General features: G+C 46.1%; 1 protein-coding gene and 1 long non-coding RNA gene across 2 annotated transcripts; both read right to left on the reverse strand.

Annotated features, from left to right (window-relative positions):
- Positions 1-672: 672 nt before the first annotated feature.
- Positions 673-8,633, reverse strand: LOC123187344 (uncharacterized). Its single transcript, XR_006493899.1, has 2 exons — positions 5,122-8,633; positions 673-4,965 (listed from the first exon to the last, which is right to left on the reverse strand). It is a non-coding gene; the product is annotated as an uncharacterized lncRNA (long non-coding RNA).
- Positions 8,634-13,857: 5,224 nt separating this feature from the next.
- LOC123184621 (SOSS complex subunit B homolog) lies at positions 13,858-15,048 on the reverse strand. The gene has a single exon (XM_044596713.1). The coding sequence runs from the start codon at positions 14,565-14,567 to the stop codon at positions 14,136-14,138; it is 432 nt and encodes a 143-aa protein (XP_044452648.1). The 5' UTR covers positions 14,568-15,048; the 3' UTR covers positions 13,858-14,135.
- Positions 15,049-16,045: the final 997 nt, after the last annotated feature.

The raw sequence follows: 16,045 nt of genomic DNA on the forward strand, positions 1-16,045 counted from the left end.
CCGCCACCACACCAGATTTGCAGGGCGCGCCGCCGCCACGCAGCCTCCACAACCGCGCACCCAACCGCCGTCGACCCGGCCATGCGCGCCGTCGTCACTGAGTCCTGGCCAGGCCGCCACGTTCCATGCTGCGTGCCCCGGCGGAGGAGGAAGAAGGCCCCGCCACCAGCCACCACAAGGGACTTTGCCCCTAGCAGTGCCTGCCGGCGGCGGATCCACCCGAGCCGCCCGCGGGGGACGACGCGGGCCGAATGGCCTCTTCCAGGACATTAGCACCCACTTGACAAACAACTGTGGACGAGTTCTACTCGCCAATGATTCAACAACATATTAACAGAAAAGACACATCTGTGCTGACAAGGTTTAAGATACGAGGGCGATGAAATTGCAGGACGGGACAGACTCTGGTTGGAAATTTGTATACAGCTGAAGCCTGAAACTGCAGCAACATCTATCTTGTGCGCAAAGCTTTAACCGAGGGGTGAGGGCGCAGCTTTATCTCCAAAGGTCTTTCACCTGACCGTAGGATAGCCGTCGCCCGTTGAGGATTGCAGTGGTTGAAGCTTCAGTTTCGTCGGACTTGAATTTCCACTCTGAAAATGAACCACCATACCTGCATCTCTGACTTTCTTATGGGCGCAAATGAGATTGTGAGAACGACAACCACAACTCTGCTCAAAGACAACCAGTAATGTATTTCCCAACACACCCTGAACTTGCTTTTACAGATTATTACAATTCCTCTACTAACCTGGTACTATAGACATCATTAACTCAACTAGTAGTGATGTATTTCCCATCTCCTGCATCACTGCTATGATTACCACGCCATCCAAGTGCAGTATCAGGATCAGTCATGCAAACCATACCTGCTAGTTTACTGAAACTGAAATTGTCAGGGAACTCGTGAACCATCCCGACTTGCTTGCATACTGCAGGTCAGGCTTCCATTACCTACAATACCACAGCATTTTCTGGGGAAGCAGTTACCCACAACTTGAACTCTTTTCTTGAGAATTATGGTACATGAGGCCTTTCATTCAAAGCTTCCTATACACTCACTTCCCTCTGGGAATGTAAGTTATAACACCGACCTTGTACAGCTAGGAATCAAATTACAACTGCCCAGATTCTCTAAGGATTCATTCCAAAGCTTGCCACATTGTGTAACGATTCGGTATTCGGCTAAGACAGTCTGTGCAACTTCTACTCACTTCATTCACTACTACTCGATGTAAAATATTAGGAGACCATGACAGTTCTAATGCAAACGATACAGAGGAACTAACTGCAGTCCCCTCCACATTTTCTCATCCGGGCTTGGGACCGGCAAAGGCAGTGTTAAACTACTCCTACTTAAACACAAAAAATAGCAAACACTACAAACAATTATATTCAGCTAAGCATACAAGCCACGCAATCAACCAAAGGCAGCATTGGCACGACAAGCGATTGGCAATAAATATCCACGCAACGTTTTCACAACATCATAAGACTGACATGGGGCACAAACAAAGAATGCCATAAATTCCAGAACTATCTAGTGGGATGAGCTCATGAGCGAGATTCAAATCTTTGCACAGAGAAAGCTTTCATAGTTTATACAGGGTCAGAGGACCCTAAGATGTGTGAACAGATACTTCCCTGTCTGTAAAATCTATATATTATGTAGTATGAAACAGAATGGGTTTGTCTAAGCAATCAACAGGAATCATCAAATTAGTACTTTTGCTAGTTGCCAACTATATTAAAACTAGGAAATTTCCAGAAAACTACGAATATGTAATTAAAGAGAATATGTGGTTCAAGATTCAGAATCCAGATCAAATTAGCAGTTCGTCAGAAAAGAAGGTCAATTAGCCATTAGAGGACAGCCAGATGTGAATGCTATGAAATTATAGATTTACGTAATTGAAGATTCCATAATCCATATCAAATTAGCAGTTCGGCCGAAAAGAAGGTCAAATTAGCCATTAGAGGACTGTCAGATGTGTAAACGCTATGAAATTATTATATATTTAATAAGAATATGTAATGGTAGATTCCATAATCAAGATCAAATTAGCAGTTTGCTGTAAAGAGATCAAATGAGCCATTGGAAGACCGTAGAGATGTGTCTTTAAATCCAGGACGAATGAGGTATGAAAACAAACTGCTGTATGTTGAAAGTAATCAGCGGGATTCATCATCAAATTTGCCAGAGTGTTTATGAATCGTCAAATTAGCCAGATTTTTTTGTTAGTTGTCAATTTAACGTAGGAAGTTCCCCAGCAAACCGAGAAGATGCATTGAAGAATCCAGATCTCACAAGAGAAGCACCAATGTGAATAACATCACTTCTGAAAATCAACTCCATATCAACAAACCAGAATCATATTCAGTGGACATGAGGAGTGTTCAGGGCAAAATATTTGTTCAAGCTTCTAGTTCAGAACCTTCAACTCTCCATTGTTTTATACTCCTAACATCTTTAATATCCAAATATCAAAGTCATCAATATTACCAAACTACAGGAGGCCACTACTGTTAAACCAACACAAATGCGAGGGTGGGATCTTTCAGTTAAAAATTATGTGCACACTAAAATTTGATTTGTGTCATAAGATGAACCTAAAGAACGTATATAAACAAACCAAGTACAATCATGGACAAGAGTATGTAGAATAGTAGACTGATAAATCCAAGTATGACCAATTCACATATATTCATATAATATGATTTAACATTTTTACTGCATTCAGAGCTCATGTACATATGATCTTTACTTCCTATTGGGTGATAAATTTGCAAGTTGAAAGATACAAGCAGCCAAATACCAAAACCAAACTTCATGAAACAGTATGGTAACCAGGTAATTAATAGCCAAGTCAAACTTCGATAATCTGCTATACAAACTGAGTAGGAACTGATATTTCCATTTTGGACCCTTGTTTGAGACTTCTAGCATTTTCTTGATTCGAGTAAAAGATAAGATCATATTCCATCCAAACCACATGCAAGTTGAATAAGAGACCGTAACCAGCAGGATGGCACAACAGAAACCAGGTAAGATGCTTTAGGACAGTTGAAAGAATCATCAGATGTGCACACTACCAACTCCAAGCTGCACCAAAGATATGAGGCCACTGAATGCAAGTTCAAACTGAAAAACATCACAAAGACCAAATCATTATGCTTCAGGATCAGTAATCAGAGGTCAAAACCATCAGGAAAGTCCATTTGCTTCACCAAGTCCCCGCGCTAACTGACTATCCAACTCTACAGTCTTGCAATAAAACCTCCAACAATGCAAATCAATGAACGGCCCAAATATAATCAGCATACTTAAAGTTTCTTCAAGGAAAGTCAGACCATAGTGAAATCTAGTAAATCAGTTGAAACAGGCATGGAGTCCAAGTGTAAGTTTTTGTGGTTGCAGAAGATTCCAAACGAAGATCCCAAACAGCCATCAGACGAACATAAATCGAAGAACTTAATGTGCCACTCAAATCTGACATCACCAAGCACAGATGAGGAATCCAGTAAACTAATGTGACGAAACATGGGAAACTGGCCTGCCTCGAGTCCCCTTCACCATACGTTCACAACCCACATGGAGATTTACTTCCAGACCAGATCAAGATCCAGTCCTGCAAGCCAAATTGTAGAGGCGGCGATAACACATGAAACAAACAGACCGTCTACGAGACACTGACCTGACTGCATGTACAGAGCAAAGGTTTGGGCCCAAACTCCTAATAAAAATTATATATTGCCAACTCCACACACGCAGAAGACCAATAAAACACAGGGATCAAGAGTTAGTCATCGCCCACATGGCCTGGGCTAAAGAAAAATCTGCAACCATAGGAAGGGCAGGGGCAAAAACCTATATCAGAGAGATGGCCAAGTAACTAAATGAAATTTAAAAAAAGGAAGGTTATAGTCTTTTTCGGTTGTAGGATGAACCATTAGTTGAAATCTCTGGATCATCCTATATATTCGTGCTGCATATGAATCTGTATTTAAAATATTGTCTAGTAAGATAATTTATAGATTATGTAAGTTGCAATGAATTGAAACGACACTGTAGACTTCGAAGATCAGTAGATGGATTCATCATCAGGCTGGACAGGAGTTTGTCAACTACAACCTGCAGCGAGCAAGAGACCGTTTCTATAAAAAAATTGTTAGGGGAAATGCTGCTTATAAATAGCTAAAGCATGGATGATTGAGTGGGAACAAGTAAAGCCTGTCTAGGGTCAGGTATGGATGATGGAGGACAACAACGCCGGTTCCAAACTGCAGTTATATCCTTTCCAAGTCAGTATCTGCAAGAGCTGATAAGTACTAAGGCAAAGAAAACCTAATGTCTAGAGAGTTCAATTATAGAGTAAAAAAGGTTGAAAAGGTTTTTAGTCATAGAAGGAACTGCCATGCCGAGGCAAAATAGGACCGCCTTCTAATCCATATTATTCCAATTTCTGGAGAGCCACCAAGAAATAGTATAAATTAGAATTGTGGGAAACCAAAACAGAACAGTGGAGACGAAAGAGTAAAACAGAGAGTGATAATTATCCAAACATAGAGCAGCAAGATGCGTCGCTCCCGCTAAGCCATATAATTCCAATTTCTGGAGAACCACCAACATATCCAAATATATCCTGCACATAGGCCCAGACTCCCTAAATATATCCTGCAACTGATACACGCAGAAGGCCAGCACGGGGATCAAGAGTACAAACAACAAATCGATCCAGAGAGAGAGAGAGATTGCAAACCAAACGATTTTAACAGAGATTCCGATTCACTACCAGCATGGTTTGGGCTTAATCTGCAACCAAAGGGAGGGTAGAAAGAAAAACCTAAATTAAAGGCATAAACAAGTAGCTACGTGAAACAAAATATAAGAGGTGGGTTAAAAATAGTCTTTTCATTGTAGGATGTTCCATTAGTTTGAATCTCCATTGTTGAACCTTTGCAGATCTGTATTCAAAATATTTCCTGGTAAGATAATTCTAAAGGTTGTCTAAGTTATGATGACTTGAGAAAATAGTAGATTTAGAAGAACTGCAAACAGATTCAACTCAGCACCAGGTTGGACTTGAGTTCATCAACTACAACCTGCAACGAGGAAGATACCTTTCTATAAGTTAACAGGAAAACTAGGCTGGGCCACAGGAAGAACCGCCATGCTGAGGAAACATAGGATCACCCGCTAAGCCGTATATGTCCAATTTCTGGAGAACCAGCAACAAATCTAAATCAGAATTGTCGGATAACTAATTGAGCTGTGGAGAAGAAATTAAGCAGAGAGTAATGATCATCCAAAGACAGGTCAGCAAGAAGATAGGTCACTCCCGCTAAGCCATAATCCCAATTTCTGGACAACACTGGTTCCAATTATTTCGCTTCCAGGCCAGCATCTGCAGGACCTAAGAATTACCAACTAAGGCAAAGAAAGTAATGTCTAGGAAATTCAATAATCAAGGGAGGACAAAAGGTCAGATATGTTTGGGCCACAGGAAGAACCGCCATGCCGAGGAAACATAGGATCACCCGCTAAGCCGTATATGTTCAATTTCTGGAGAACCAGCAACAAATCTAAATCAGAATTGTCGGATAACTAATTGAGCTGTGGAGAAGAAATTAAGCAGAGAGTAATGATCATCCAAACACAGGTCAGCAAGAAGATAGGTCACTCCCGCTAAGCCATAATCCCAATTTCTGGACAACCATTAACAGATCCAAATCAGAATTGTCAGGGACTAAAATTGAATTGTGGATTAAATAGAGGGGTTCATAATCATCCAATTACAGATCAACAAGAAGATAGGTTGCTCCTGCTAAAGCCCAATTTTTGGAAAACCACAAACAAATAACAAATACAGATCAAAACTGCCAAGGACTAATTGTACTGTGCAAACCAAATAAATTGAATCTGGACAGAATTCATTAACCAAACGCAGACCGCAAGCACCAGGTTCCAATCCAATCAGTCAAAGTGATGAACAGAAACCAAATATCCACCAATTAACCCCATCTCTGGAAAACCACAAATATAGATCAGAACTGCCAAGGACTAAATTGTATTTTGCAAACCAAATAAATTGAACCGGGGCGGAATTTATTATCCAAACGCAGATCAGAAGTTCAGGTTGGTAAGAGATCCAAAGCTTGATAATCCAATCAATCAAAATGATGAACAGAGACCAAATCTCCACCCTATGATTCATCTATGCAGAACTACTACCCTCCTGCTGCAAGCAAAAGAGCACAAACACACACCAAACGATCAGTTGCTACAATAAGAGTCCGCCAGGACCTCAAATCCACCTCATATTAGCTGATGATGATGGAACACATGATGAGAACCACACGACCGCACGATTCAAATCTGACCTGCCTCAATCCCCTTCGACATACAACACCACAGGGATCTCCACATTCCAGATCCAGTCCTGCAACCAATGTGTGGAGGGAGGCAAACAACTAAACCAAACAAACCGTTGATACAACACTGACCTGATTCATTGTACAGAGATTTGCCCATAGGCCCAAACTTCCTACAGGATAAGAGTACAGAGAACAAATCGACCCATATAGAGATAGATTGCAAACCAAATGATTTTAACAGATTTTGAATTGCTACCAGCACGCTCTGGGCTAAAATAAATCTGCAATCACAAGGGGGGGAGAAGCAAAAAAGCCTAAATCAAAGGCATGAACAAGTAGCTACGTGATATAAAAATAAGAGGCGAAGTTAAAAATGGAGGAGTCTCTTTTTTATTGTAGGATTTGCCAAGTTTGAAGCTCCATTCTTGCACCTTCCCAGATAAATCTGAATTTAAAATATTGCCTAGTGAGAAGATCTTAAAGGTTATCTAAGTAATGATGAATTGATTAGAGATCAGAATTAGAAAAAAACTGCAAACAGATTCAACTCAGCATCAGGTTGGACTTTGCATTCCTCAAACCTGCAACGAGGAAGATACTTTTCTGTAAATTAGGGGGAAACTAGGCTCAGCTAAAGCATGCTTCAAATGAGGAGGAGGTAGAAGTTATAAGAAAGTTCGTCTGGGAAGGTCAGGTAGATAGCACCGGTTCCAACTATATCCGTTCCAAGACGGTGTCTGCAATAGCTAACAAATGACAAACGATAAACTAAGGCATAGAGAACTTGTCTGGTGTGCTTTAATAACTATATTACTGATGAGTAAGAAAAATTGTTGAGCCACAGAAAAAGAACCGACATGCCGAGGGAAAATAGGACCACCCGTTAAGCCATATAATCCAATTTTCTGGAGTACGAGCAACAGATCCAAATCAGAATTGTATGGGGAGTAATTGAACTGTGAAGAAAAGGAAATAAACAAAGAGAGAATGATCATCCAAACACAGGTGAGGAAGAATGACAAGTCGCTCCCGGTAAGCCATATAATCCCAATTTCTGGACAACCATCAACAAACCTAAATCAGAACCGACTGAGATTGAACTGTGCAGATGAAGGAATTAAATAGAGGGGGTAATTAATCATCCAAACGCAGATGTTGCTCCCGCTATGGCGTGTAATCCAATTTATAATTTCTGGACAAGCAAAGAATTCAGATCAGAATTGCATGCCGTTAACTACTGACTAAAATTGGGAGGGATCCATTTATATTATCCAAACGCAGATCGCAGGTTCAGGCTGGTAAGAGATCACAGGCTTCATGATACGAGAAGATCTGGCCATATCAGGACAATAACCGCTGAACCCTAACCTTAAACAATCAGAAATTCAGAATAACCGCTGAACCTTAACCGACGAATCAAAATAACCATGAAAATAAATCAAACCTCCATCTCCGCAGAACTAGCGCGCCCTCTGGCTTCCTCTGCATCTAGGGTGAGAGCACAAGACATACCAAAACCGAGATCAGCCGGCACAATATAAGAGAATCTTCCACGAATTGAAGGCCTCGAATGGATACACCTTGAACTAACGGACGATAGGGAATAAATAAACCACAGCGCTCGGGCAACGACAGGATCACACGGGCCATGTATCCATTTGATTGAAATCTGGCATCTCGGACGAACGCAGAGGAAGCGATCTGAACTCGCACGGGAAACTGACCTTGCCTCGGCCTCCGGCTCCATATCAGAGCTCCAATTCCAAAAACCTGGCTCGACGATCCTGCATGCAACCAACGCGCGGGGACGCGAACACGACGAGGAACACGGGATCCACAGTTGCAAGCACACAAAACAGATTCTGAGGAGGATCCGCAAACCAGATGGAGGTCCCAAACGGATGAATTCCTCGGTCGATCGATCGCTTCCCGAGCTCGCACGGAGGCGGAGGAGGCCGGGCCGGACTCGCATACCCTGCGAACACGGCAAGGCAACGGCGACGGCGAGTCAACGAACTCAAATCAGACGCGATTCGAAGCGAATCGAGATTGAGGGACGAGAGAAACGGGGAGAGGAGGAAACAGTCGCGCAATCGCGAGGAGGCGAGAGTGGGGGCGCGGCCCGTCGCGAACGAGAGAGTTCGGAAGAGAGGAAGGGACCGGAGCGCGGGGAGGAGAGGGCGCGCCTGGGGCGCCTTTTGTAGCCGGGGCAGAGGCGGTGGGGGAGGCCTGGCGGCTGGCGCCAACCGATTCCTTTCCTTACCGGACACGGCTTCGCCGCGCTGGCGGGCCGGTGGGCGCTGGGCGGTGGAAATCAAAAGGGAGTCGGGCTGGTGGGGTCGGGCTGGATCCGGACCCGGTTCGGCTCGGGTGGGTGGGCGGGCGGCAGGTAGAGATAGGAGTAGGTCGGCAAAGCCACGCCACGCGCGTCCGTCTCGGGTTGGGTTGTGTGGGTCTGGGGCGTGGGACGCACCGACGGGCCCGGGAAATTTCTAGGCTGCTCGGGAGTCGCGCCGGGCCATGTGATGCGATGCCGTGTGTGTGGCTGCCATTGATCGCTGACCGACCGTGTCCGCGAGGGACCGCGAGCCACGACGAACGCGTGGATGAGAACGTGGAACGCGCGGTGCGGGGGGCGGTAGGGCTGGTGGATCGTTGTCCCGGTCCTTTTCTTTTTCTTTGAAAGCTGATCGGTCCTAAGGCCAACTCCACCGCGCGACCGCGTATTCTGTCTGCACCCGTCTGTTTGAGTAAAAGGGACAAACGAGACGGTCCAGCGCGTGGGTGTAAACAGACATTTGTCCGCTTTCGACCCATCCCCGGCCTAAGTTTGCGCCGATTTTGGGGTGAAACGGACAATGCGCGGACGGACGGGACGCGCGCGCTTGTCCTCCCCTGGCCCGTCTGTCGGTGGAAGAAACCACCCCCCCTCCCCAACGCTCATTTGGCGTCATTTCCCTCAAAAACTCTCACGTCCCTCCCGCCACCCCTCTCTCCCCCGTCCATGGCTGACGCCCCGCCGAGTTCCGGCGGCCTGGCCGTCGACCCGCCCGCGAAGGTGAAGAAGAAGGCGCCAAGGAAGCCGCGGTCGGAGTGCACGCCGGAAGAGATCGCCAAGTTGGAGGCGGAATCGACGAAGAGGAGGGAACGGAGAGCGGTCGTCAAGGTCAATGCCGCCGCGGCCAAGATCGCCGCCCAGCGCCATGAGCTGGAGGCCGCGCGACGCAAGGCCGCGGCCGGCGAGAAGGAGGACCTCGTCAACAAAGCGCACACCATCCTCATGCTTGCCATGGGCCGTCCGGCCGGGTTCTCTAGAGCGGCCGTCGGCCCGGCGAGCACAGGCTCGTCGGTCGCCCGGCCTACGCACTGCCAGTCGCCGACCTCGCGCACCACGGCCATGTCGCCCGGCTTTCCTCCGCCAAGGCACGACGGCCAGACCCGTTTCTCGGGGTCGCCGGACGTGGGCTTGTTCGCGCCGTCGACACCGCACCCCGCGACCGTCATCGACCTCAACGTCACGCCTGGATCCAGCAGCGGCGGCCAGCCGTCCGTCGAGATGCAAAGAAAGCAGGCACGGGCACCATTCACGGGCACCATGTCGCCCCCCCGCATCTTGTTTGACGGAATGTCAACCCCAACGCCAACGGTCGACGACCCCTTCTACAACTAGTACATGGAGGAAGTGATCTTCGAGGGTGGGCATGGCCATGCCTACGACCCCGAGGAGACCCAAAGTCAGGATGGCCGTGCCCAGTACGTGCCCGATGAAGAGGCCGACGACCGTGCTGACTACGATCATGGTGACTCGTGACATGAAGACGATGACATTTATGTAGAAGGTGATGGTGATGAAGAAGAAGGCAATGACGTTGATATTAGTGGCGAGCCATTGTTCATCGACGAGCTCACCCAAAGAGCGGAAGCACAAAAGAAGAAGAAGAGCATTCGCACGGGTTCATACACACAAGACGAGGACAAGTTGATTTACCAATCTTGTATGAAGATTAGCCAAGATCCAAGGACCGGCGCGCAACAAAAGGGCATTGTTTTTTGGACGAGTGTCCACAAAACATTCAATGAAAGAAAGATGTTCGAGCCCTACCAAATTACAAGCAACCGTGGCATCGGCTCGATTCAAAAGAGAACGGCAACAAGTATTAAGCCGCATTTGAGAGCGTTCAAGTACGGCCTGTGAGTGGTCTTGGCATTGGGGACACGGTATGCTCTCTTCTTCCTAGCCCTTTCCTTGCTACGGCCATGAGACTTCGGCCTTGTATATGTTTGCGTGTTCACTTTTTGTTGATCATGTGTTGCAGGCATTTCAATCTTTGGAGGCATTCAAGGCCCGGCACAATAACAAGCCATTCACTCTTACACATTGTTGGACGCTCATCAACAATTGCCCTAAGTTCAAGGACCAATACCGTGAACTACAAAGGAAGAGAGGACTGAAGACGACCAAGTTCGCCGGAGGTGGAGATGGTGAGGCGTTGAAGAGGCCGAGGGGCAAGACCAACTCCAAGGTTGATGACATACGTGATGCCTCATCCATGGCATTACATGACACTTTGCATGGCATGATATCTCAAAAGGATGTGAGGGGCGAGAAGAACTGGCAAAGCAAGGACGAGCAAATGAAGCAATACCTAGACCTTCAAAGAAAGAAGCTTGAGATGGAGGAGGCAGCCAAGAAGAGGAAGATCGACATGGAGGAGGCGGCCCGACAAAGGCAGCTCGACATGGAAGAGGCCGCCCGGCAAAGGCAGCTCGCCATCGAGGCCGACAACGTCAAGGCCAGGCAGAGGCAGTTCGACAATCGAGGCCACCAATGCTGCCACCAAAGCGAAGGAGGTGGCCCTTGCGATCATGAGCGTGGACTTGGCGAAGATGAGCGACAAGATGAGGGCCTGGTTCGAGGCCAAGCAGAAGGAGATGCTCGACGCCGAAGGCCTGAACTAGGTCATCCGATCGGCCGTGGCTGTTTTTTTTAGGCTGGCATGGGTGCCGCCCGCCCGCTGGGCCGCTGGTTGAGGAGATGCTCGACGCCGAAGGCCTGAACTAGGTCATCCGATCGGCCGTGGCCGTTTTTTTAGGCTGGCATGGGTGCCGCCCGCCCGCTGGGCCGCTGGTTGTGTGCCGGCGAGAAAACATTCATTTTGATGGCCGGCAGCCGGCGATGGACGTGTAGGTTGCTGGCTCTGTTGCCGGCGTGATGAACCGGGGCCGCTGGCCTGAACTAGGGCTTGTCATTTGAAAGGTTGCTTCTGGTTTTTTAAATAGACGTGGACATGATGAGGCAAATGGATGCGGCCGCGCGCTGGGTGCACGGCCACCGTATTCAGGACACACGATCCCAAATCGCTATTCAAACGGATAGAATCCGGATAAAACGGACGTTCGTTTAGGGTAGCGAGGTGAAGATGGCCTAAACGTGGTCCGCGGAATCAGCTGCCGCGTTTACGTGTTCAGTGTGCTCACACGTTATTTTATTTTAATATTTCAGGACTCAAGATCGCATGATTGTTCCATATTGGTTCGAGATAGCTTAGCGGCCAAGATTGTATTTCAGCTTCCGTCTAAGCTGCCACAAACACAAGAGGTGCAAAACATACGGTTTTCATCGTCGTTTTATTATTTGAGCGATGCAAATATAAGTTTTTGCAGGCGCACATCTCATAATCCTTATCTTCAGACTTCACTTCACGTGCGCAAGCGTGACTTTTATATTTGTTTGCACCCACTCCATACAACTTTTCTTTTCCAGATTAGTAATGACTAACGCGGAATTCAACTTACAGAAAATTTTAGCTGACCTCTATTATTTGTCATTTCATTTATTTTTTCTTTGTTGAGGGTATAACCTGCTACAATGACACCCAAAGGTTAACTGGTTTTAATATTTCTGGGATAAGCAGCAGGAACCCTTGACTGAGCTGGCTGAAAGGTGTCAAATGATGACGGTGCTAGTGATCTCCTGGATGCCATGGGAGAATCAGACAGCAGGGGCTCATAAACTGAGCTCTTATTCTTGACCAGCTAGTGTCCTCCGTCTCACTTTTTTCATCGGCATAAGCATGAGTGGTGATTAAGAAAATAACAACTGCCTGAAACCAAGCAAAAAAAGAAGAACCTCTCATCAGCCACGTCAAAATCGGTGCATTGGCATTACAAATTGGTGGGTTCAGTCTCCTCTCCATGACTTTCTATTTTAAGAAGACATCCCTTGCCCCCTCACCACAACCCGCACCAACCCATCCGCGTAACAGCAGCAAGAACCAAAGAATTATGAAAAATTGTAGTTCGTGAATTAACTTCAATCCACCGCAAGTATGCCCGCTATTACTAGCTTTCGGAGCACCATCCATTAGTCGCTAATAATGCGTAGATAACAGAGGACCATTCACTGAAAATACAATGTACGCACATTTCGTACGAGTGAAGGAACGCGAGTAAATAACAAGTAAATAATGTAGTTCATATAATTTCTTTTTTCAAAACAAGTTGACAGTAATCACTTACTGAGTTTAAGAACTCATAATTCTAGTGAAATGCATGAAAATTATTTCATATTTTTTGCAACTGTCATTTCCAGACTAGAAGCATCGCATGGTGCACCAAAAATGTACTCACATGATATAATGATCGACCAAACCAACCAGCAAAAGTACTTGGATTAAAAGCCTGCAAAATATGCATATATTAGTGAAGGCAACACAAATTTGATTCCAAAAAATTACAGATAATTTATTGCATATACCGAGTTACTAAAAGAACATATAGAACATATGGATGCTGTCAACAACAAATGAAAGGAGATATAATCTACTACCTCCGTCCCATAATGTAAGAGCGTTCTTGACATTACACTAGTGTAAAAAACGCTCTTATATTATGGGACGGAGGAAGTACCTTCCAGCCTGGCAGTAAAGTAAAATTTCTGGGTTCTGTGCCACTGTCTTTTCAGATAAATCCTTGTCCAGGGCAGTAGTTAGAACAGGAATGCTTGACATTATAAGCCATCAAACTAACTGAATTGAATAAACTTGTTCGGTAATAGCTGAAACAAAAGAAAAACTGCATGCATACAATATGGGAATGCTGACAAGAGCAACTAGTATCCAGTATGCTTAAATGAAATATGAGAAAGATATTACATATACGATCTGAAGGTGCAATAAGGACTCGTGACTTTGTTTGTTACTTAAGAGTATCTGAATAAAGCAAATTAACAATGACTTGTAGAACGAATACTGCGAAAGGAAGGCAGTATGGTTGTGTGAGTATCGTGCATGGACAAGAATAGGCCTTTTCAAGAACCTGAAGTCTGCCAAGAAGGAAAAGCAGAAATAAAAAAACATCAGAATTTCAGTGCATTTCAGTGTTTCAACCATCATGTAATCAAATTATGAGACCAACAGTTGAGCAATTTCATAAAACACAAAAAGTTATCTAGGTAACATATAATCAAACTCTTGCCCACAACTTCAGTTGTATTTTGAACATTTCAGGGGAAAAGCTACACTGTTGTTCACATCAACACAGCTTGGGATATACTTTTGGCTTGCTAAATCTTCTATGAGCTCTGTTTACATGAGAAACATCTCAAGACATTAGAACGATGGCCCAGTGATATTTTAAGGAGAAAGCATACAAAACTCAGCAAGTGGTTAGTATTGCATAATTTACTACCACGGTTAGTATTGCATAAGATTTAATGAGACTTGGAGCAACAATGAGCTGGAAGCCTGAAATGATAGGCATCAGTGCAGCGGCTTGAAGACTTGGGAGTAGGGCGACACGACAGCCTCCTGCACCATCTTCCTTGGGTCGCCTGGATCGGGCCCCCACCTCACCTCGCTCATGTTGGGCGTCTCGACGAACATCATGGTGAACTCGCCCACCTTCTCCACTCGTCCTCGCTTGCCGGCGCGCAAGAACAGGTTGTTGCCCCTGTGGTACGAGAAGATGCCATTCGTGAGCCGCACGATGTCCCCAGGCTCGAAGGCATCGCACTCGGTGCCCCACAGAAGGAAATGCACCGCCGCCGTCTCATCAGCCACTAGTGATGGGCATGTCTCCTCCCTGCCGTGCGCGTTTGCCTGGGCCGGGCGGGGCGCCTTGTCGACCACGATGAACGTCGTGTTCACTGTGTTAGTCGCTGCCGGGACGAGGTCCTTGAGCTTCACCTCCATCCTCCCGCCACCTATGGCTACTTCGGCCTGCAACAGATTTGTTGATAACCAAAGTAAGTGCGCATGAACTAGCTACACTTGCATCACAAAAGTACGACCTCGCTGCATCTAGTCCATGCTCAGTGTTCATGACGAAGCAGCGTTCAGCCTGTACCGGGCAATTGAACGAACACCTTGTGGTCATCCGAGATAAATCTCTAGACCAGCGTCCAGGCAATAGAACCAAACGCATGAGAAAGAGAAGAAAAAAAGTGTGGCGATCTTGTCCCTTTTGCGTTATCGTGATGACATGGGCTTGCCTTTATACCGCCGCCTGAGTTAACCCTCGCTCTTCGCCATTTCTCCCCACCGGGGCCTCTGCTCCGGCATATGTTTGGCTTGGTGCGATCCAATCATGTTGATTGCAGCAGGATCGATACTCATTTTGTCCGACCTTGTTGGGTCCGTCAGACGAACCACATCACCCTCCACCCCATACTCTAGCCCAATACACGACTCCTCCCCCTGCTCCATCCCTACGCAATTTCATCCACCAATACCAACTCACCTACTTAGTTTTGTAGATCAAGTGCACAGACTAAAGGTAGCTCAGTCAACTTCTACAACAGCCGCTGGACTTGGAAAGAAAAAACGGGAACTTGAAAATCATGCTTCCAAAATTGTAAAACCAATGATCTACCATACCCAAATCGCTGAACTTTTTTCAAAATCAATGAACTTTTTTTCAAAAAGTGTTCATCGGTTTTGAAAAAGTTCATTGATTTTGAAAAAAGTTCAGCGATTTGGAAATAAGTTTGTCGATTTTGAAAAAGAGTTCGTTGATTTTGAAAAAAAAGCATCAAATTTAAAAAATAGTTCATCGATTGTGATAAAAAAGTTCATTAAATTTGAAAAGGTTCATTGAATTTGGGAAAAAAAATGCACATCTACGAAGAAAAGAAAAATGAAAAATGAACAGGAAAAAGAAGAAGAAGAAAATCTCGCAACCTGGAGAAACAAGAAAAGAAGGAAAAGAGGCTGACAGACACCAAGTGGATCATTGTCTGGTGGTAACACCCTTTTTTGATCGATGCAGTTTTAACAGAAAAAGGATTAAATGGGCCGGCCCAGCGCATCGCGGGGGTATGCGCTCGTTTGCGCGCAGCGAAGAAACGGGCGCCGTTTAGGATTTGCCCGCGAGCGTAGCGATCGTGTGCGCGATACATAGCAGCGCCTCTCTGCCTGGCAAGCTCCAGAGCGAGGACAAAAACCAAAATCCATTTGCCTAAAAAAAAATCCAGGCCAGGCGCAAGAAATCCCTACTGCACAACGAGGCGAAGGCGGCGGCGCGGGCGACGACTGCCGCCTTCTCTCCGGTAAGATCTGCGCCCCCTCTACCTTTTTCTCTGGTGACGGAGCCCTCAGCCTGTCCGTCGCCTTCCTCCGCCCCGACACGGGCACCTCCCTCCGCCTCTCCCCTCCTCCGCCCCGGCCCCCGT

Source organism: Triticum aestivum, chromosome 2A, assembly GCF_018294505.1.
Source record: "Triticum aestivum cultivar Chinese Spring chromosome 2A, IWGSC CS RefSeq v2.1, whole genome shotgun sequence".
NCBI classification, from domain to species: domain Eukaryota; kingdom Viridiplantae; phylum Streptophyta; class Magnoliopsida; order Poales; family Poaceae; genus Triticum; species Triticum aestivum.